We start from the raw sequence: 22,604 nt of genomic DNA, 5'->3' as shown, positions 1-22,604 counted from the left end.
TGATTGATTGATGATGAGCCCAAATGCATGCTTAATGAATGAATATATCCAGTACATCCAGTTTCAGGTTGTTACTGTAATTTAATTATGCCAATGTGTCTTCATTAATTGAAAACCCTTAATCTATTTTATGAGATTTTGTAAGATTCTTGTTTTCATAAAATAGACGGAGACCAGCCATTTCAATAATAGGTAACAGAATTTATTCTCGGAGCGCGCTGCCACATTACCACAAGCAACAGTTTATATACAATAACATGACGTCATTTCATTGCTTAACAGAATCCCCTCCTCTCGACCGGGACAAAGTGTGGTTAAAAGTTAATTCTAACTTACTAACACACTCCCAGGTAACTTTTGGCCCCTCAACATTATCGATCACCACTTAGCTGACAGTTCTAATTAACAGAAAACCTAGGAATGCACTCACTTCCTTATCTAAAACACCCCAGAGCTCAGTTTCGTCGGTTCAACCATAGGTTAACTACCTTATCTGTTTACTTAATCCACAAACCATTTATTTCTTCCTAGTTGGAATGGGGTTCATTAACTTTAATTACTCCTTGTCCGTGTCACACAATCCCTTCTTATGAACTCATATTGTTAATCAGATATAATAAAACAGAGTAGAAGTTTGCTTAGTTACAGTTCCATTTAAAATGATTTGTTCAGTCATTTAATCATAATTTTCCCAACACAGGTGCAGGGCAGGACGGTAGACTTTGTGAGCCACAACAAACAGGCTGCAGGGAAGACAGTTCTCTGTCGCTCCCAGTCATTGACCAATCTGAAGAACAGCCAGCCTGTGCCCAGTGCAGTCAAGGGACAGGTGCCTCAGTAGTGAGTACACTGAACCAATATACAGTATGCTCCTCTGTTATTTAAAAATGGGTCTCTCTCTTGCATTCAAAAGTGTAAGTCACTGGAAGTATCAAATTAACTTTTTCAATAATTCTGCCTCACGGTTAACAAAGCTTACTCTTTTCTGACACTATTATTCATTCTCTCTCTTCCTCTGTCTATCAGCTTTGAGGAGTGGAAGAAGCAGTGGCAGAGGAGAAGAGTAGGAACATTCCTGATCCATCCATTTAATCTGGCCACACCCTGATGCCGGAGAGGGAGAGACAGGAGACCCTGCAGTCACTCAAAGAGAGTAGGTATTTTACCATAAACACATTTAAATTATTTCTCTTATGCCTCTCACTGAGCATTTGGTCCTGACTTTTTTTGGTGTGGACCGGCTTTGATTCGTCTCCATGTTTGGACCAAATCAAGGCCTGTCCGGACCAAATATGAGGCAATTATAGACATCTATGTTTGGTTCAGTCCGGTCCAGCCTATATTTGGCCCAAACATAGAGACGTCTATGATTGGTTCAGATTTGGACCGGACCAAATCTGAAACAATCATAGACATCTATGTTTCACAAGTTTGGACAGCACAATACAGCACAGTACAGTTGAATACAGTAAAGAAAAGCACAGTACAGTACAGCCCAGTATAATGTATTGTACCCTACTTACTTTACTCAAATGTACCCTATTCTACTGACCTAAACTGTACTGTACTCTACTGAATTAAACTCTACTGTATCGCACTCCACTTTGCTCCTGAGTGACGCAGTGGTCTAAGGCACTGCATCTCAGTGCAAGAGGCACCACTGTATCACATCCGGACGTCAGGAAGTCCAGGATACAGTTGCAGAGGGAGGTGTTTGGTCCCAGGGTCCTTAGCTTATTGATGAGCTTTGAGGGCACTATGGTGTTGAACACTGAGCTGTAGTCAATGAATAGCATTCTCACATAGGTGTTCCTTTTGTCCAGGTGGGAAAGGGCAGTGTAGAGTGCAATAGAGATTGCATCATCTGTGGATCTGTTGGGGCGGTATGCAAATTGGAGTGGGTCTAGGGTTTCTGGGATAATGGTGTTGATGTGAGCCATGACAAGCCTTTCAAGCACTTCATGGCTACAGGCTGAAAATGTCAGTGAAGACACTTGCCAGTTGGTCAGCGCATGCTCGCAGTACACATGCTCCTGGTAATCCGTCTGGCCCTGCGGCCTTGTGAATGTTGACCTGTTTAAAGGTCTTACTCACATAGGTTGCGGAAAGCGTGATCACACAGTCTTCCGGAACAGCTGGTGCTCTCATGCATGTTTCAGTGTTATTTGCCTTGAAGCGAGCGTAGAAGTAGTTTAGCTCGTCTGGTAAACTTGTGTCACTGGGCAGCTCTTGGCTTTGCTTCCCTTTGTAGTCTGTAATAGTTTGTAAGCCCTGCCACATCCGATGAGCGTCAGAGCCGGTCTAGTACGATTCGATCTTAGTCAACAGTGAAGAGGCGACTCCGGGATGCTGGCCTTCTAGGCAGAGTTTCTCTGTCCAGCGTTTGTGTTCTTTTGCCCATCTTAATCTTTCAGATGTATTGGCCAGTCTGAGATATGGCTTCTTCTTTGCAACTCTGCCTAGAAGGCCAGCATACCGGAGTCGCCTCTTCACTGTTGACGTTGAGACTGGTGTTTTGGGGGTACTATTTAATGAAGCTGCCAGTTGAGGACTTGTGAGGCGTCTGTTTCTCAAACTAGACACGAATGTATTTGTCCTCTTGCTCAGTTGTGCACCGGGGCCTTCCACTCTTTCTATTCTGGTTAGAGCCAGTTTGCGCAGTTCTGTGAAGGAAGTAGTACACAGCGTTGTACGAGATCTTCAGTTTCTTGTCAATTTCTCACATGGAATAGCCTTCATTTCTCAGAACAAGAATAGACTGATGAGTTTCAGAAGAAAGTACTTTGTTTCTGGCCATTTTGAGCCTGTAATCGAACCCACAAATGCTGATGCTCCAGATACTCAACTAGTCTAAAAGAAGGCCAGTTTTATTGCTTCTTTAATCAGAACAACAGTTTTCAGCTGTGCTAATATAATTGCAAAGGGTTTTCTAATGATCAATTAGCCTTTTAAACAGATAAACTTGGATTAGCTAACACAATATGCCATTGGAACACAGGAGTGATGGTTGCTGATAGTGAGACTCTGTACGCCTATGTAAATATTTTATTTAAAAATCAGTTTCCAGCTACAATAGTCATTTACAACATGAACAATGTCTACACTGTAGTTCTGATCAATTTGATGTTATTTTAATTGATTTTTATCTATCTTTAAAAAACAAGGACATTTCGAAATGATCCCAAACTTTTGAACGGTAGTGTATATACTAGGCGATGTCAGAAGGACAAAAAAATTGTCAAAGACTCCAGCCACCCAAGTCATAGACTGTTCTCTCTGCGACCGCACAGCAAGCGGTACCGGAGCGCCATGTCTAGGAACAAAAGGTTCCTTAACAGCTTCTACCACCCTCCCCCTTTGTTTTTACACTGCTGCTACTCGCTGTTTATTATCTATGCACAAATTACCTCGACTAACCTGTTCCTCCCGCATATTGACTCGGTACCGGTACCCCTGTATATAGGCAAGTTATTGTTATTTTGTTGTTTTAAAAAAAAAAATGTGTTACTTTCGTTTATTTAGTAAATATTTTCTTAACTATTTCTTGAACTGCATTGTTGGTTAAGGGCAGTAAGGTCTAGCACCTGATGTATTTGGCGCATGTGACAAAAACTATTTGTAAAGTATTTATGCAATCTCAGAAGAAATGGTACAAGAGGTTCAAGACCCTCGTAAGACATCACAGTAAAATAGATGGATGTATTGCAAAGGGAAATGGTAAAATGGTAGTTAATTTGGAAAGATGGATTAGACTGTGGACATCTGAGGGTTGGAATTAAGATCAGAGTGACTGGTTGAATGGCCGATACACTATATTGAATTTGAAATGTTTTCCACCAAGTCACCTAACTAGGGGAGAGGGAAGTAGGGGCAAATTAAAAAATAAGTAGGTTTTTATCAAGGATCTATCTGTACTGTGCTCCGTTCATCCTTCCCTCGATACTGACTAGTCTCCCAGTCCCTACTGCTGAAAAACATCCCCACAGCATGATGCTGCCACCACCATGCTTCACCGTAGGGATGGTGCCAGGTTTCCTCCAGACTTGACTAGGGCTGTTATGGTGGTCACGAGTCATGATGGCGGTCAAATTCCATATGGCCTTTAGTCACGGTAATTAGAATGTCCCTTCATATCTAGTAGGAGTATGGTTTGTTAATGAGGAGCAGCTGAGCAGATGACCAATCTTAAAGAAATCATTTGAGATATCCAAACTGGTGGAGAGAGTGCTGGGTTTGATTTTTTTGTGCTTCTGCGGATCAGAAGGAACGTTTGTTGCGTCTCACCCAATTTGATAAGTTTGAAGTGTCGTGTGTTTCTTTCGAACAGGGCACCCCTCAAGGGGGTTATATCTGACATCTCGTGGGAAGTTGATTTTGAAGAGATTAAAAATATTCATGGAGTGATTGATGCACGTCAGATGAATCGTATGGTGAATAGTGAAAAAGTTAAGTCTATATGTTCTTTTGTTTTTTTATACTCTTTCTACTCAAGTGCAGTTGGGGTATATAAACTACAGAGTCAGAGCATTTATCCAAAGACCAATGCAGTGTGATCATTGTAAAGCTTTTGCTCATGTGACATATTGCAAATGTGGTTGGAACCAAAAAGCAACATATTTCAATTACCCGACAAGGGTTAAAGAGAATGAGGTGTCCAAAGTCAGTGCTGTCCAGAGCATTTCATATGCAGCAGCTGTCAAAAGGGTTTAGGGTTTGAATGGTGGTGGATAGGCCTTCACTGCTGGCTGCAGCATATGTGTTTCACCAGCAGGACCCTGACATGTTAAAGGTTAAGAAGGTGGACTTTGAGGCCTTTATAGCTATGGTGATTAATAGCACTGCCAAGGTGGAGAGAAGGTCCAGGAAGATAGATATTGTGGATTCGGCAATATTTCTTGGCAGAGCAGCCCTAGAGCCTGAGAAGGGTGATATCGAGATTTGAAAGAAGGAAGAAGTGGGAGTTTTGTTTTGTTTTTGTCAATGTACTATTTTATTTGGGTGGGTATGGATTTTCTTCTTTTACCTTGTTTTGGTTTTTCAACCGTCCACTTGGTGGCAGCAATACTAATTTGGGGGTTGTAGTCCGCGGTAAAACCATCAGAAGAAGAAGAAGCAGCAGAAGAAAGGCAGTGTTAGCTACACTACTTGCAAGCACGTAAAATAAGAATACAATATAATTTTGGAAAAGCTTGAATACAGAGATGAGTAAAAGGAAAGCGCCACAGGAATCCCCAAACGAGGGAATAACAGACTTTCTTACCGGTAAGCCAAGATACTTGAAGGCTAGCTAGCTAACGACAGCTGGCTAGCACATAATAGATAGTTTAGCTAGCTAGCTATCTTCATTTGCAACCAAACATCGCAACTTAATATTGATAGCTTTTTACTAGCTCGCAATGAAACACGAATGCAAACTTGCTAGTTGTATGGTAGCTAGATTTAGCTATTAGTTCAATCTTTAAAATCTAACCCCGTCGTCCTTGTAAGTGTAAGTGTGTGTGTGTGTGTGTGTGTGTGTGTGTGTGTGTGTGTGTGTGTGATGATGATGATGATGATGATGAGGATGGAGGATGGAGGCTGTGTCAAACTCGTCACACATTTAAAAAATCTACTTTACACAGCCTGTCATTGGTGAGGTAGAATGTGAGCATTTGTGATGCTCGTGGTTAATAGCCTGTTAATCTCTCCAATATTCTGTTAGAGTTTGTTTCTTCCATATGCGAAGCCTGTGAGTGAGTGTGCTTTTGTATCTGTTTCTTTCTCCCAGAATTGGCCAACTATGAGAGGAATGTCAACAGAGCTATACACAAGTACAATGCCTACAGGTATGAGATGGGAGTAGTGTAGTGAGGGATGTGAGTGTCCCTTTACAACAGACATCTGTTTAAGTGGCTCATTCAGTCATGGTCATACGAACATATATATTTTTTATTTACGCCCCGTTTACTCCCTCATTTACTGGAAATAACTTTGTGTTGTGCCACTGTTCTTCAGGAAAGCAGCTTCAGTGATCTCAAAGTACCCCCAGAAGATCAAAAATGGGGAAGAGGCCAAGAAACTGGTGAGGACATAAGTGATGAGAGAGAAAGATGTCACAGACAGTACAGTGCTGTTATAGCGGTGGTTGACTGTAGTTGATTGACTTGAAAGCTCATCTGATGACAGCCAATGCTCACCAGTGACTTACTATAACAATATTATCATTATACTTTCTATTGTGTTCATCTATTTTAAATAGGATGGCGTTGGAAAAGAGATTGCTAAGAAGATCGATGAGTTTTTACAAACAGGAACACTTAAGAAGTTAGAAAAGGTAAGTGTTTGAGGGATGACATGTGAAACTTAATGCAAGGACAGTGAACTCTGCAGCCTGTCACTTCTTTGTCCCCTGTGACCACAATACAAAATGCACAAATAACCTTTTTAAAGATGATGATTATATTATTAATTTCACTCAGTTTGATGCAGGCTAATGGATTGTGTTTATCTTCCCAGATTCGTAATGATGACACCAGCTCCTCCATCAATTTCCTTACCAGAGTCACTGGTATTGGGTATGTCTTCTGCATGGTTTGTTAAACCCAATCCCTGACCCTAGCCCCTGGGTGGCAAACCCTTTTCGTGGAGAGCTACCATTCTGCATGATTTTGTTCCAGCCCTTATTTAAGACACCTGAGCAGTTAACTCTTTCTTTCTCCTCCGCTAGTCCTGCTGCTGCCAGAAAGTTCTTTGATGAGGGAGTGAAGACTCTGGAAGGTTTGCTCAGCTTTTAAAGCATTTTTTTTTTACATTTAGAAGAAGATACCAGAGTAGCCTGCAGTGCATATGGTGAAGGGTTGAGTATATGTAGGAATGCCATACAATTTCAAAAGTAACTTCAATTGTTATTAGACTACATTAACACTGTTGTGCTTTTAGATCTGAAGAAAATCGAACACAAGCTCAATCATCATCAGCAGATTGGACTCAAGTAAGTATGAATTTCCTATGTCAGTGTCTCAGTCTGCATGCACCAATGTAAGTGTTTTGCTGATGTTGTATGTGCATCATTGGTTGGTGACTCATACATTCCAATGTAAGTTTCCTTTGCATGCTTGGTGGTGCTGCCCTGTGCCCGCTGTAGGTACTTTGAGGAGTTTGAGAAGAGGATTCCACGATCTGAGATGACGAAGATGGAGGTGAGAGAGAGAATTCGGATAGATTTTTTTAAAAGTGGTTAGAATGGCATGTATTTACTCTTACCTCTGTCTTATGCTTCTTGTGTGTTTGTCCAGACTCTCATTCTGCAGGAGCTGGAGTTGGTGGATACTGAGTACATTGGGACAATCTGTGGAAGCTACAGGAGAGGTGAGTCCACCATGTACTCTGTGGTTTTTACTATTACTAACTGTGTGTGGTGTTTATATTTGCAATTGTCATGTTGTATCAAGGAAGTGATTGCACTGGGAAGACAGATTTTTATGCATGTGATTATTGTTTTAGGTCATTTCTTCATTATTTAACTGTTCCTGCATTCCCTCCTGCAGGTGCTGAATCCAGTGGGGATATTGATATCTTACTGACCCACCCAAACTACACCTCTGTGGATGAGAAACAGGTAACCACCAAACTCCACAATGCCAACTGCTACTTTGGCACTGTATTGAATTAATATATATTACACAGGGGAGGACCATCCTCCTCAGTGAATTTCATAAAAACAATGAAACATTTAAAAATGTATCCTTTTTTAGAAAGAACTATACAAAATATATTCAGGTCACCAAATAATTGATTAAACACACTGTTTTGCAGTAGCTTCAACAGCACTCTGTAGGGTAGAACCATGGTGTTTAGACGGAGGACAGCTAGCTTCCGCCCTCCTCTGGGTACATTGACTTCAGTACAAAATTTAGGATGCTCATGGTTCTCACCCTCTTCCATAGACTTACACAGTAATTATGACAACTTCTGGAGGACATCCTCCAACCTATTAGAGCTCTTGCAGCATGAACTGACGTGTTGTCCACCCAATCAAAGGATCAGAGAATGAATCTAGTACTGAAAGCATAAGCTACAGTTTGCTAGCACTGTAGTGCATAAAATGTGATGAGTAGTTGATTAAAAAGTTTTGGCAGATGCCAGGAGAATGCAGAGTTTGGTGGAGGAGGAATAATGGTCTGGGGGTGTTTTTCAAGGTTCGTTCTAGGCCCCTTAGTTCCAGTGAAGGGAAATCTTAACATTACAGCATACAATGACATTCTAGACGATTCTGTGCTTCCAACTTTGTGGCAACAGTTTGGGAAGGGCCTTTCCTGTTTCGGCATGACAATGCCCCCGTGCACAAAGTGAGGTCCATACAGAAATGGTTTGTTGAGATCGGTGTGGAAGAACTTGACTGGCCGGGACAGAGCCCTGACCTTAACCCCATCTAACACCTTTGGGATGAATTGGAATGCCGTCTGCGTGCCAGGCCTAATCGCCCAACCTCACTAATGCTCTTGTTGCTGAATGGCAGCAAGTTCCCGCAGCAATGTTCCAACATCATTGCATTCAACAGAAGATAACTCTTATGACTTGCATATACTCATAACATAATTATTTGCTCTTCCTCTTCCAGCCCAAACTTCTCCATGCCGTGGTGGAGCATTTTGAATCCATTGGGTTCATTACAGACACTCTGTCCAAAGGAGACACCAAATACATGGTGAGGACATTTTGTGGCTAGCAAGCTGCAAGGAATGTTGCTTAATCTGTCTAGTAACTAAGATGTTTTATGTTGTCATTGGTGATGTATTTTGTGCAGAGAGGGTCTGTACTTTACTAAATCGGAAGCAACCAGTCAAGCAGATGGCTCAGTGGTTATTTATGTGGTTGTTGCTCTCTCTCTAGGAGGTCTGTCAGCAGAATTAGTTTCATCAGTCAGAAAGTTTATCTATTCAGTCTTTATTTAGCTATAAAAGTGTCCTACCCCTCTACCACATGGTCATTAATATGTTTCTAGGGAGTCTGCCAGCTGCAGCAGAAGGATGAAGACGAGGAGGAATATCTTCACAGACGCATTGATATCAGGTGGGTAGCTAGTTACCCTCCACATACACACCTAATCACATGGTTCTTATGACTCTGTTGCCTGGAGGATGGTCAGATAGAGCACTTTCAACGACATTTGATTATCTTTTCCTTCACCTTGCTATAACAGATACAATTTCCCTTATCTCACGGCAGGTTAATTCCTAAGGACCAGTATTACTGTGGTGTGCTGTATTTCACTGGCAGTGACATCTTCAATAAGAACATGAGAACTCACGCTCTGGAGAAAGGCTTCACCCTCAACGAGTATACCATCCGTCCAGTGGGGGTCACTGGTGAGTCACGCTGAAATATCATATACCCTTGCCCCTATTCCTAGACCAGGGTGTCAAACATATGGGCCCACGAGCCGATTAAATGTGACTCACGTTTTTAGTTTAAAAAAATGTAATCTAGATATAATCAAAATCATTTTGGGGGGGAAATATATACACATTTTGACGGTGAGGAAATCTTTAAAAACAATTGTGCGGCCCTATGGACCTCGGTGAATACAGAGTGAAATGCATAAATATCTCATTTCCATAAATATTCACATCCCTGAGTCAATACATGTTAGAGCTGTAATTGCTGCCAAAGATGGTTCTGAGTCTTTCTGGGTAAGTCTTCATGAGCTTTATACACCTGGATTGAACAATGTTTGCACATTATTCTTTTTTTAAATTCTTAAAGCTCTCTCAAGTTGGATGTTGATCATTGCTAGATAGCCATTTTCAAGTCTTGTTAAATATTTTCAAGACAATTAAAAAAACTTTTTTTTTGGCAACTTTAACTAGGCCACTCCGGAACATTCAATGTCATCTTGGTAAGCAACTCCAGTATATACAGTATTTTGCCTTGTGTTTTAGGTTATTCCCTGCTGCAAGGTGAATTTGTCTCCCAGTGTCTGTTGGAAATGATGAAAAGCACACCAATAACATGATGCAATCACCACCATGCTTGAAAATATGAAGTGGTGTACGCCGTGATGTTGGATTTGATCCAAACATAACTATGTTCTGAGTACAAAGCGTTCATTTCTTAGACACATTTTTTGCAGTTTTTTAGTGTTATTGTAGACTTTTGTGTGTGTGTGTCTTTCTGCAAACCGGATGCATGTTTTGGAATATTTGTATTATGTACAGGCCCCCTTCTTTTTACTCTGTCATTTAGGTTAGTGTTTTGGGTAGTGACTACTATGTTGTTGAACCATCCTCAGTTTTTTCCTATCACAGCCATTTAACTCACCATTGGCCTCATGGTGAAATCCCTGAGCAGTTTCCTTCCTCTCCGGCAACTTACTAAGGAAGGGCGCCAGTATCTTTGTAGTGACTGGGTGTATTGATACACCATCCAAGGTGTCATTTATAACTTCACCATGCTCAAGGGGATATATTCAATGTCTGCTTTTTTTATTTTTACCCATCTACCAATAGGTGCCCTTCTTTGCCAGGTATTGTAAACCTCCTGGTCTTTGTGGTTGAATTGGTGTTTGAAATGTACTGCTCGACTGAGTGACCTTCCACATATTTGTATGTGTGGGGTACAGAGATGAGGTAGTCATTCAAAAAATCATGTTAAACACTATTGCACGCGACGTGTAATAGTGACTTGTTAAGCACATTTTTACTCCTGAACTTATTTAGGCTTGCAATAACAAAGGGGTTGAATACTTATTGACCCAAGACATTTCAGATTTTCATTTTTATTTCATATGTAAAATTTCCAAAAAACATAATTCCACTTTGACGTTATGGGGTATTGTGTGTAGGCCAGTGAATACTTTCGGACGGCATGTAATAAATCCTTCAGATCAAAGTGTCTGGAGGTTGATTTTAAAAATATATATATTTATTAGGCACCTGTATCTTATTTCCTGAAATTCAGCAATGTATCCATCTCACCGTCACAGTTGGGTTAGCCAACTGTGTAAAGTCAGTTTAAACAGCAAGGTTAGTTCATGTCTGTGTTTCTGTGGTTGTAGGTATGGCCGGGGAACCTCTGATGGTGGACAGTGAGAAGGATATCTTTGACTACATCCAATGGAAATACAGAGAGCCTAAAGAACGCAGCGAGTGAAAGGGATGAAAGACACTTTTTATCCCCACATGATTTAACTGCCAACAAGGCTGAAATTGTGTATGTTTGTTTTTATCTATGTGTCTTAGGGTTTCTTTTGATTTTGGTGTGTTTTTCCAGGAGGGAAAAATAGCACAACCTTGTTGGTCTTTTTTTAAGTTGTTCTGAGGTTTCTCCAACAGATTGACAGAACATGTATAGTTAAAATATACTTGCAAACACTCTAACTCTTGTGATATGCGTGATCTGTTTTTTTTTTTTTGACGACATCACCAGAGATTTATACCCTCTGACAATGCCAAGACAGAATTATTTGTTTACATTGCTGTCACTCAGCAGAATCATCCAAATATATTTGTATTGTGCTAAAATAATTTGTGTATCGAACAGCAATGCAGTCTGTTACTGCTTTGTCACTATCTTGTTTGGCTAGCTAGGCAACAATGTTACCTTGACTGCAGAAACAGACTATCTACCAGGCTAAAGCATTGGGCTAGTGTTAGGACAATACCAGATCTTTTAGTATGCCTGACTAGTCACTGCTGTAGCATCTTTGTACATTGTTGTTTCCTTCACTCACTGTCAAGTTTTATATGTATTATGTCTGGGAGACATGTATCATGCTTTTGAGATGAAGTTACTTCCAAGATGAAGACACTTTGGAGTGATGAATGGATATTATGTTACATATTGTTCTGTCTTTTTAGAACCAGACGTACCCATGAGCAGTTGGAGTCCATTTTCTCTCTAGATTTTTTTAATTAATTTTTATGGGTGGAAATGTAACACTGTAATTGAGCTCTATCCGCATGATTTCTAGGGAATAAATGGTGCACATAAACATGTCGAGATGGCCTGTAACTACCCTTATGGAATCTCCCCCCGCCCCCCCCCCCCAAAAAAAAAACTGAAGATTTTCGAGAAAGGTGAATTGATACTGCTAGTTAACAGATAACTATTTATTTTGTGTTTTTATGAGTAATTAAAAAAAAGAAGTATTCTCTTTAACTTTGACTGTGTACTGCTAAGCATTAGCAGAAGTCTAATAGTACTGTCTTTGCTAATGTTGTTTACAATTACACAGCGGTTGCCACGGAAACCAACGACGTTTGAACCGCAAAGCATGATGGGCTGAAATAAAATGCAGCAAGAAATGCCAGCAAAAGCTGCGAGAGATTGACCAATAACTACACCGTGTGCATAACGGTTAGCCAATAGGAGATATGTGCGATCGTGTCTTCTGTCAGTTACACACCCACATTACTTTTTGTCCACCACTTAGCGGGAGTTGTAGCTGTGAAATCAAGCGTCCATATAGCAGAGACAACCGGCGTTGGAAAATAAGGTAAAAAAAATTGTTAGGCTATTATGAGCTCTCCTTCATTTTTTAAATTAGTGTAGGTGGTCTAAGAATAATTTGCGATCTGAGTTGATAAGTACAGTTGAACCCGCTAACGTTAGCTATTTGCGTCTGAGTGGCACACAACAGGCGTCATTAATTAATCTTCTACAAGCTAACGTTAGTCTACTAACGGTAGCTAGCTAGTTCATGTTAGATTGCTAGCCAGATATCAAGTTACATTACGACATCTAACATAATATCATTAATGACTTGTTTGCAAGGTGGCACCCATGGAGATCCTATTAAATTACTAGAGGGGCAATGTGAACCCAAAAAGTTCCAGAATGTGGTGAAAAAATGGCAGCCATATTGGTCAGGGAGAAATCAAAACCAGTCTAATTGGAATGAATGGCAGAGGCATAATCCTCCTGCTTTTACTCATGCAGGAAAATAAAAGTAAAGCATGCGATATAAATTGTGTAATAAAATGTTTCAACCTAAAATATTGTAAGTTAATAGAAAAATCATGCAGGTTTTATATCTACACGTTGTCTATCTATATCAACAGACCATAAATGGATACATTTATTTTCTTAGAAAGGTGTGTTTATTATGATACAACATCAGTACTTGTTGCATTATTTTACAACTTGTCCAATGCTGCTTTCACATGCTAGTTGGATCTCGGAAACGCGAAAATGTCCCAACTTGCTAACTGCATGAACATATACCTGCCATGTGCAACTCCCTGACCAAAATGGCTTTTAGCCCATCATAAGACAGTTAAAGCCTATGTCTAGTATTGTAATTCCTAATTTTATGATAGCATCTGTCTTACGAATTTAAATGAAACACTTTGCAAGCTGCAAACAGCAATGTTAAGTTATTATGCTAATTTTAACTTGACTAATTTGGGGAAATGGTGAGTTATGGTTTTTGTTTTGTTCAAAATAACAAAAATGTTGCTTGACAACTTGAATAGATTGGAGAAGATGAGAATTCTAGCTACACATAAGTAGTGGTGAGGTGGAGTCTACCGTGTCCGGATGCAATTTCACCATTAATTTTCTGTATTCAGGGTACACTCAAACATCGTTTTATGATTGAGAGTAACAGCTGATTTTGAGATTGTATATAGATTTGCTCTCCTTAATTAAATACACAACAGACCAAAAGTATGTGGACACCTGCTTGTCTATCATCTTATTCCAAAATCATGGGCATTAATATGGAGTTGGTCCCCTTTTGTTGCTTTAACAGCCTCCACTCCTCTGGGAAGGCTTTCCACTAGATGTTGGAACATTGCTGCGGGGACTTGCTTCCATTCAGGCATGAGCGTTAGAAAGGTCTGGCATTGATGTTGGGCGATTTAGACCTGGCTCGCAGTCGGCGTTCTAATTCATCCCAAAGGTGTTTGATGGGGTTGGACCACGCTTTGTGATCAGGGACATTGACATGCTGAAACAGGAAAGGGCCTTCCTCAAACTGTTGCCTCAAAATTGGATACACAGAATCGTTTAAAATGTAATTGTATGCTGTAGCAATAAGATTTCTCTTCACTGGAATTAAGGGGCCTAGCCCGAACCATGAAAAAGCACTAGAACATTACTGCTCCTCCACCAAACTTTACAGTAGGCACTATGCATTGGGGGCAGGTAGGGTTCTCCTTGCATGTGCCAAACCCAGATAGTGAAGCGTGATTAATCACTCCAGAGAACGCGTTTCCACCAACCCCAGCCGACGCTTGGCTTTGCGCGTGTTGATCTTAGGCTTGTGTGTGGCTGCTCGGCCATGGAAACCCATTTCATGAAGCCCCCGAGGAACTGTTATTTTGCTGATGTTGCTTCCAGAGGCAAGTTTGAACTCGGTAGTGAGTGTTGCAACTGAGGACAAACTATTTTTATAGTGTGTGTCATCTGATTTATTCGTTTTAGACTCTGAATTGTTTAATCAAACTTTTTGCCACCAGCTCCTGATTAGGCTACTGATCACATGTGCGCTACGCCTGCGCTCGTTTTCCCTGGCTAAACTAGCTGGCTTGCTGGACTATGCTAGTTTTCATTCTCATTGTCAAACTTCATAAATACTGCACCCTCAACTTCAAAAATCATGTAATTAAGAAATTACCTGGAAAGAAACTTTACAATTATGTATTGTTTTGTTGAATAGTCATGACTGTTTTGAGGCAAATGTCGTAAGACAACAGTAGCGAAATATATCATTGCTTTGCCGACACAGCCAGATGTGTAGTCTTGTACTTGTAACCTTATTTCAATTTACTATTGTATTTGTTGATTAAATCTGACATTTTATTAATGAATAATCCAGAAGTGAGATCTCGAAAATATATAAACTATACAGATCGCATTTACTACAATGAATGGCTAAATTAATTTCGGACACTAAGGGTCCGGAGCTCCCCTTCCTCCTCATATTAGAAGTGTATCCATAGAAACTACACAGAGCGCGGTTGCCATGCCATGTGCCAGTCATTATTTAACTGGTATTTGCACAGCAGTAAGCCACGGTTGGTTAGCCAGAATGGATTCCGACCCTACGCTTGCTTACAGCTGTGCTAGGTTTGGACAGGCTGCATGTTTAGATTAAGACACCGCGGAGCTGGCTCAAAACATGGCTCGGAAAACGTACCTCAATCCAGGGATGCGAAATGCGTTGTACTCCGATTTGTCCAATTCACTGTTATACCGAGAAGATTGAATGAATGCTACTCTAGCAGTCGTTTTTATCTTCTGTGTAACAGTTGGGATGATGGGACAATTCGGAGTACACCTCATTTCTCACCCCTGGGTTGAGGTATGTTTTCCGAGCCATATCCTGCACCTGCTCTGCGGTGTCTTGCTGGCCCCAGTAAGGAAGCGTAGGGTTCGGAATCTATTCTGGCTACTGCTTGGTGTGTTAAGCTCTGATCTGAAGATGTTAGCTAGTGGATGATGAGTCTTAATACGCCAAGTTCTTTCTAGAAGTGTTTAGTGAATAGCGTTTAAAATGCTGGGTGAGCCCAGGTTGAACCCTATCAGTCTGTCCTTGTTGGTTAATACCGTGATGTTTTGGTTTCCTAGGGCAACCATGTCTGACAGAAAAGCAGTCATAAAAAATGCCGACATGTCAGAGGAGATGCAGCAGGATGCAGTGGAGTGTGCCACGCAGGCTCTGGAGAAGTACAACATCGAGAAAGACATTGCCGCATACATCAAGAAGGTACCCACCCAAGACTTACCTATTCAATAACTATCATGGTCTGTGGCTGAATGACTCCCTGCCTATTCCCCATACAGAGCAGTGTGACTCTTGCCAAAAGTTACTCTCTGGGGGGATCGATTAATTCTGTGGCTATCCATATTTTATGATTGTCTAAAATATTGTTCGATGCTCAAACAATTGGTTGAATTGCATACATGGGGAAAGGGATGTTATCCCCAGGCTTTGGTATAACATTGAGTTCAAGTAGTCCGACCTTCATTCTAAATAATGTTAGCTACCTGATTTACTGGTTAACTATAAATCTAAGTAAAATTCTATGACATTTACTACAGTGGTGCAGGGTCACTGGATTGTAAAAAATTAACACTGCTGTCTTGTTGATCATGCATTCCTGTCTCTGCCCCTTCCAGGAGTTTGACAAGAAGTACAACCCCACCTGGCATTGCATTGTAGGGAGGAACTTTGGCAGCTACGTGACCCATGAGACCAAGCATTTCATCTACTTCTACTTGGGCCAGGTGGCCATCCTGCTCTTCAAGTCTGGCTGAGGAGCCAGCCGCCCCAGCCCCTTTAACATCAACTGACCATTAAATATTGACTGACTCGACAGAAAGGCTCTTTCATTCCTGGTCAACGGGAACTGCCTTTCTGTGCTGCTTTCTACCATTTTGTTCCTCTTTGTTTAAAGAAAATACCTGGCCATGTGAGAGAAATGAAACACTTGTATTTATGTTTTCTATTGCAGTAGATTGTCACTAATTTGATTTTAAATTAAAGCGATATCGTTTGGCTTTCTGGGTTTACCTGTTGTAGTTTATTTTAGCTACTTGTGTTCACTTAATATGAAGCATCTTGGTCCATCACCCAAATGTATTGAATGACAGCACTGATTGTAAGGAGGGGGAACAGGTTTCTCCTGATAACCAGAAACTGTGTGGGATAAGGCTTTAAATATATCAGTCCACTTGAAAATGAATTACATTAGCCCGGGTAAATATTGGTCACAATGAAAAGGTGATAATCGTCCAAATAATTCATACATTGCCACACCTTTAGATGGCATGAGTAAATTATAGCTAGAACAGCAAACAGGACTTATGGGAAGTGGTGAAAAGTAAAGATGCCTTAATAGAAAATGACTCCAAACAGTAAGAGAGTCCAAATGTACTTGGTTTAAAATATAATGGTTTTTACTTGATACTTTAAGTGAAGCAGTTGGGATGACCAGGGATATTAAGTGTGAATTTGTCAATGGAACACATTTCCCCTGACACCCAAAAGTACATGGAGTAAATGTAGGCAAAATTGTAAAGTACTTTAGACCACTGCTTGTGGGTAGGCAATGCAGCCAAGTGACTGGTGTACATCTGTTTTCCAGAGTAAAGTGACCTTTATTTGAAGAAAAACCTGGTCCAGGGATCATAATTCTATGGTCTGGCTCATGCTAAAAATGGCCACCCTTTCTACAACAAAAGATGGCAACTTACTGTCAAAGCAGCTGTATGTTGAGCATTTTCATGCAACTGTTCCTAACATTGTATCACTAGTCTAGCACAACCTACCAAACTGTTCCATCATAAATACAAGCCGAATGGCTTAAAGCTTAAATGTCAGTGAAGACAGACTCATTCTGTGTAGGGGGTGGATGTGAGGCAATAGGAAACTGATTTGTCGATACAATAGCAGCAACCAAACACCTGATGTGTCCTGAATGCCTTTGACAGCCCAGCCTGCAATAGAAGCCCATTAGGAGTTTGAGTTACAGGGGAGCTACTGAACTACAGTGTCCTCAAATGCTTTGTGGATTTGAAACTCAATCAGCCCATTTACACACAATCACAAGGTGAGATAGGACTGTGGTGGTACTCTTTATTACAACACATTTAGAAAACCAGTTTGTGAGGGTAGACCCCATTGGAGAGGCAGAAAGAGGATCGCAGGTAGCCCTTCAGCTGGGGAACCTTCTTAATGAGGGGTAGAAGCTGAGAGTCCACAGCCTTCTGGTCCTCCTTCCTCTGCACTGTCAACTGGTACTTCTGTAGCGGGGGTAGAGGTAAGAGTTTCAGATAGCTTGTGACATCCCAGTTAAAAGCATTTTTTCTAGCCACAACCAGAGGGAAGAACCGTTATTCACCATATATTAAGCAAAATACCTACTCCCAATTGAAAGATTTCCAACCAATTGGGACAGATTAATGTGAATATTAAAAAATATGCATAAATTATGCACATTTCCCCACCAGCAGTCTTTCCACCAAACTGAATTGCAGCGGATAAAAATCAGTGCGTGGTGACAGTGTACACAAAATTTACTTTTTCACTTCAGTTTTCCTGTACCGAAAGAAATGTAATGTTCAATGTGTTTCCATCGCATTTTCAACTCTACCAAACAATTGCGCTCTAGCCAACAGCTCACAGACAGATACAGGTAGGTTAGTCTACAACACGAGATTATTATGGATAAGAGCGAGGATATTTGTGTCAGACAGCTGTCAAGCATCAATCGTGTCACCAGAATAGGACCCTCAACATTTATCTGGAGCCTAACAGTCAGTGGGAGGACGACACACCATGACAACGCGTGACTCAGTTTTCTTCGATGTGTTATTATATAAATATTTGTGCCATTGCTTGCATCATTTTACCATCAAAATGATCCACCATTTCGAACAAATGTTGGCATTTATAAAATTGTGCCGACACTTCCTGTTTCCTTTCACAGCAGTCCTGATTTTGTATGATTCCTTTTTAAAATATACGGTATGACTTAACTAGTGGATGGAAATGTGATTAATGACTGCATTCTCCAAATAACATTCTAAGGAATGTAGGATTAATGCACCATGGTTTTTATGTTACTTGTCCAATAACAGCACTCAATAGTAACCATTACTCCTCACTCCCACTAGTCTAAATCCCAGGAGGGTTTGGAAGTGTGTATAGCTTGTGTATATCTAGTAGTGTGGGGTTGACCTCTTTCTCTGTGTCAAAGATCTCTCCTTCCTGGTGGCGGGGTCTCCTCAGCCTCTTCTTCTTGAAGTAGGCATCTGACAGAGTCTTGGGGATCTTCATGCCAGAGATGTCAACCTTGGTTGCTGTGGCAATGACAAACTTCTGGTGTGCCCGGCGCAGGGGAACACGGTTCAGGGCCAGGGGACCTAGAGGATGGAGAAAGCAAGAGGGTGATTGAGTTACAACTGAAAACGCAAGAACAGCATACTTTTCCAAACCTCACATCAAGATAAGGCTACCTAACGGGGTACTGCAGCTGCACAGACGTGAATGTGAGCTATAAAATCTCACTGGACATTCCGACCAGATCTACTCTATGCAACACTTGTTTGGCCAATTCACTGATTAATAGGAATGTTTCAAAGCACTGGTTGTTCTTACCAGTTACAAGCAGGAGACCACTGGAAAGCTGCTTCAGGAACACAACACGCTGAGGGGAGAGAAGAGTCAGTTACTGCATTGCACAGGGCAACATCTACCACATGTACATGCTACTGAAGTGATAACCAGTCCTGGTTCTGAAAAACCATGAAGACTTCGTAAAACCAATGGTAATAGTGCTATAGCCTAAACCAAACAAGCTGGCCTTCTACTAGAATGTAGAGCTGATCAATCTACTTGTTACAGTAAGAAAAATATCCACAACACTAGTATAACACAATTGTACTAGACCACTGACTTAAAAATGTATTGGGAAACTCATACATAAATCAAACAAATCTGTTCAGATATTGTTTATCAACTTGAAATTCTCCACTTCACACATTTATGTTCTTCCAATACAACGCTGTGAGTGTCCTCTGCCAATTGAGCAGCACTTAAAGCTGAAACCATAGCAGCAGGCCCTGCTACGTGCATTCAGTGTGTGGGCGCAGTCCTATGTGTGGGCACTACTGTAATATGCCTGTGTGAGGCTTGAACGTGTGTTTTTCATTGTGGGAAAAAGGAAACTGAGTTGGTAGTGTGGGAGTATTGTGCAGCTTATCGCATGTAGAGCAAAGGACAGTTCTAAGGAGGGTAGCAGTGCAACAAGGGTGTTTAGAATAGTGTGCACAGCTAAATGCTACTGAGTTTGCTTTCGCATGCTCAAGCTATGTATATTTATGAGTGATGGCAGTGTCATGTGTAGCCATGCGAGTGTTCACCTTCCTGCACTAGTGTCCAGTGAGCAGGACAAGGACTCTTCCAGGGGGTGGTGCATGAGTGTTTCAGAGGTGATGTATGCGTTTGTGCACGCACGAGTCTGTGTGTGATCTCACCTTTCCACGGTGGCGCCCAGTGAGTAGTACAAGCACGGTTCCTGGGGTGATGGTGGCACGCAGGTTCCTCTTGTGCTGGCTGAAAGGCTTCTTACCATGGTTCTTCAGCTTATGGGGCACATCCTCTGTGGGGTAGTAACGGGGCTGGGGGGCACAGAGTCAGGGGATCAAACTACTTCACAGGTGTAGAACCATTTAACACCACCAGCCATGTCTCGTAATTAGACCTCACTGCAGTATATTGAAATGGTGAAAAGTTAATCTGCCGAATGATTGTGCGCTGCAAAACTCAAGACAATTTTGTCGATCCAAGAGCAATTGCATCGATCCATGTGCAACATGACACCAACTACAATTAAGGAAACTGTTTGAGCCAATGACTCACCATCTTACGTATCTTGACAACACGAGTGCCTCCATTCTTGTCTCCACCAACAGTCTTGGTGATTGTGGATGGAGTCTTGACCTTCATCTTCTTCTCAATCTGAAACAAGCAAAACACTTCAGTACAATACACATACAAACTTGAAGTCTAACAGGTCCAATGTAGAGAACCAAGGGGACAGCTTTCCCCAGACTGTGCATCCCTTCTCTCACCTTGGTCTCAGTGGTCTTGGTCTTTCTCTTGTACATGGCCCTGCGGGCGTACATGGCGGTGCGGGAGTAGCGACCAATGCCCCTGGCCAGGACAGGGTTCCGGCTGCAATGAGCCTTCTTGGCCACCTTCTTCTTGTCTCCCTCTGCCATCTTGGGACAGACCAGGGGACCCGAATGGGTTAAAACATATGGATACAATACTATAGAACAATATTTATATAATCACTGGATGCATTACTGGTGAATCATGAACTGATCATACTGGCTAGCTAGATCCTTTGATGGTATGATGCTCAGAGGTTGCAGGTCATAGGTCAGGAGAGATAGCTAACTAAGTTAAGCACATTTGTGGCTCCAGATATTCAATAACAGGTAACCAAAGTACTAGTTTGTCATATTCCAATACAATATAACCAGCAGGCCCCATACTGGGAGGTGGCCTTTTAGCCATTGTTATTAAGTAGTTAGTTTGCCATAAACATTTCGATAGATCACATCTGCGACTTGCTAGCATAACAGAAACAAATAAATGCCAGCGTGCAGGTAAAACTCTGACATTTTAAACAGTCAATTAACTAGTTAGGCACGACAGACTTGTCAATATGCCAGAGTTGGCCAAAACACCTCAAACCTGGGAGTGAACACGCACGCATGACGTTATACCTTAGCCGGTAGCTACATCTAGCAATCTAGCTGGCTAACCTTTTGACTATTTCGGCAATTCTCTATAATATACCATTACACATAGATAAGTAATATCCGGTGACAAGCCACTAACGTATAAACCAGGGTACATAAACATAATATTGGTCAAACGTGAAATCTGCTCAAGTTACAACGCGTTGCGCTAGCATGTAGCCGTGGGCCTACATTTCCGAAACATAAAGCAATTTATTTACAAGGCACCACACAAAACACAACAATTGTCATACATATTAACTGCTTAGGATACAAATAACATTCCCATGCGAATGGGAAATGGTTATTTAGTCCATTTTGCACAGATGAACACCGATTTTCTTTATGAAGTTGGGTGGGGAGAAACCAATCTTACCTTTGCTATGAAAAAAAGACCGACATCCGGGGAAGTTACGTATATATCTACGTTGCATGTCACGTCGACGTAAGGATGCAAAAACGACGCAAAAAATATTGGGGGCTTGTAGTTCAGAGAATCAATAAAATACAACAATTTGTAATCAGTAAATATTTAAGCAATAAGGCACGAATATTTAAGCAATATACCACGGCTAAGTGCTGATCTTATGTACGACACAAAGCCCTAGTGCCTGGATACAGCCCTTAGCCGTAGTATATTGGCCATATACCACAAACCTCCAAGGTACCTTATTGCTATTATAAACTGGTTACCAACGTAATTAGAGCAGTACAAATACATGTTTTGTCATACCCATGGTATACGGTCTGATATCAGCCAATCAGCATTCAGGGATCAAACATGAATGCTGCTTGGCTGACAGCCGTGGTATATCGCGAGTATGACAAAACATTTATTTTTACTGCTCTATTTATGTTGGTAACCAGTTTATAATAGCAATAAGGCACCTCGAGGGTTTGTGATATATGACTAATATACCACGGCTAAGGGCTGTTCTTACGCACGACGCAAATCGGAGTGCCTGGATACAGCCCTTAGCCGTGGTATATTGGCCATATACCACACCACACCCCCTCGTGCCTTATTGCTGGATATAGCTGGCTAAGGGCTGTATCCAGGGACTCCGCTTTGCGTCCTGGTTAAGAACAGCCCTTAGCCGTGGAATATGGCCATATACCACACCTCCTTGAGCCTTATTGCTTAATTAAAACACATAAATGCTGTATTTGTATGATAAAATAGTGATTAATGACTGAGTCGTATTTGTAATTTATAGAGCTACATTTTCTGTTCGCTTTTAGCACTCATGATAAAATAATGATGAGCTGCCTTTGAAAATATACTGTATGTATCCATACCAATCTGTAGAGACTCATATCAGTTTTTCTCAAAGGGTCAGTTTCCAGGATCCAGATTACGGTGG

The 22,604-nt window shown here is 41.2% G+C and overlaps 3 protein-coding genes across 4 annotated transcripts; 2 read left to right on the top strand and 1 right to left on the bottom strand.

Annotated features, from left to right (window-relative positions):
* The first annotated feature begins 4,878 nt into the window (after positions 1-4,878).
* LOC110525813 (DNA polymerase beta) lies at positions 4,879-11,971 on the top strand. Its single transcript, XM_021606251.3, has 14 exons — positions 4,879-5,262; positions 5,768-5,825; positions 5,995-6,061; positions 6,239-6,313; positions 6,496-6,554; positions 6,707-6,756; positions 6,919-6,970; positions 7,124-7,178; positions 7,275-7,347; positions 7,527-7,597; positions 8,600-8,686; positions 8,984-9,051; positions 9,208-9,347; positions 11,036-11,971. The coding sequence occupies exons 1-14, from the start codon at positions 5,202-5,204 to the stop codon at positions 11,128-11,130; spliced, it is 1,011 nt and encodes a 336-aa protein (XP_021461926.1). The 5' UTR covers positions 4,879-5,201; the 3' UTR covers positions 11,131-11,971.
* Positions 11,972-12,317: 346 nt separating this feature from the next.
* On the top strand, positions 12,318-16,485 carry LOC110525812 (dynein light chain 1, cytoplasmic). Its single transcript, XM_021606250.3, has 3 exons — positions 12,318-12,475; positions 15,553-15,691; positions 16,105-16,485. Exons 1-3 carry the CDS (start codon positions 12,354-12,356, stop codon positions 16,240-16,242), a joined length of 399 nt encoding a protein of 132 aa, XP_021461925.2. The 5' UTR covers positions 12,318-12,353; the 3' UTR covers positions 16,243-16,485.
* Positions 16,486-17,549: 1,064 nt separating this feature from the next.
* LOC110525811 (large ribosomal subunit protein eL6) lies at positions 17,550-22,276 on the bottom strand. 2 transcript variants are annotated; one of them, XM_021606249.3, is made up of 7 exons: positions 21,617-22,276; positions 20,563-20,712; positions 20,351-20,449; positions 19,966-20,109; positions 19,088-19,136; positions 18,668-18,852; positions 17,550-17,730 (listed from the first exon to the last, which is right to left on the bottom strand). In XM_021606249.3, the coding sequence occupies exons 2-7, from the start codon at positions 20,710-20,712 to the stop codon at positions 17,578-17,580; spliced, it is 780 nt and encodes a 259-aa protein (XP_021461924.1). In that variant the 5' UTR covers positions 21,617-22,276; the 3' UTR covers positions 17,550-17,577. The 2 variants fall into 2 exon arrangements, with proteins under 2 accessions (XP_021461924.1, XP_090093840.1); XM_090237714.1 differs by having other exon boundaries at positions 20,563-20,889; positions 21,515-21,625.
* Between the last annotated feature and the right edge of the window lie 328 nt (positions 22,277-22,604).

This window comes from Oncorhynchus mykiss, chromosome 6 (assembly GCF_057628025.1).
Source record: "Oncorhynchus mykiss isolate SJ-2025 chromosome 6, ASM5762802v1, whole genome shotgun sequence".
In the NCBI taxonomy this organism is placed as follows: domain Eukaryota; kingdom Metazoa; phylum Chordata; class Actinopteri; order Salmoniformes; family Salmonidae; genus Oncorhynchus; species Oncorhynchus mykiss.
This window is presented reverse-complemented; position numbering and strand designations above follow the sequence as displayed.

Excerpts from the sequence above, each read along its gene's own strand:
- LOC110525813 (XM_021606251.3), top strand. The coding sequence starts at position 5,202 with ATGAGTAAAAGGAAAGCGCCACAGGAATCCCCAAACGAGGGAATAACA. Across the intron at positions 5,263-5,767 it reads AATAACAGACTTTCTTACCG|AATTGGCCAACTATGAGAGG; the intron begins GTAAGCCAAGAT and ends TCTTTCTCCCAG. Across the intron at positions 6,062-6,238 it reads GGGAAGAGGCCAAGAAACTG|GATGGCGTTGGAAAAGAGAT; the intron begins GTGAGGACATAA and ends TATTTTAAATAG.
- LOC110525812 (XM_021606250.3), top strand. The coding sequence starts at position 12,354 with ATGTGCGATCGTGTCTTCTGTCAGTTACACACCCACATTACTTTTTGT. Across the intron at positions 12,476-15,552 it reads AACCGGCGTTGGAAAATAAG|GGCAACCATGTCTGACAGAA; the intron begins GTAAAAAAAATT and ends TTGGTTTCCTAG. Across the intron at positions 15,692-16,104 it reads TTGCCGCATACATCAAGAAG|GAGTTTGACAAGAAGTACAA; the intron begins GTACCCACCCAA and ends TGCCCCTTCCAG.
- LOC110525811 (XM_021606249.3), bottom strand. The coding sequence starts at position 20,712 with ATGGCAGAGGGAGACAAGAAGAAGGTGGCCAAGAAGGCTCATTGCAGC. Across the intron at positions 20,450-20,562 it reads CCAAGACCACTGAGACCAAG|ATTGAGAAGAAGATGAAGGT; the intron begins GTGAGAGAAGGG and ends TGCTTGTTTCAG. Across the intron at positions 18,853-19,087 it reads TGGTCTCCTGCTTGTAACTG|GTCCCCTGGCCCTGAACCGT; the intron begins GTAAGAACAACC and ends TCCATCCTCTAG.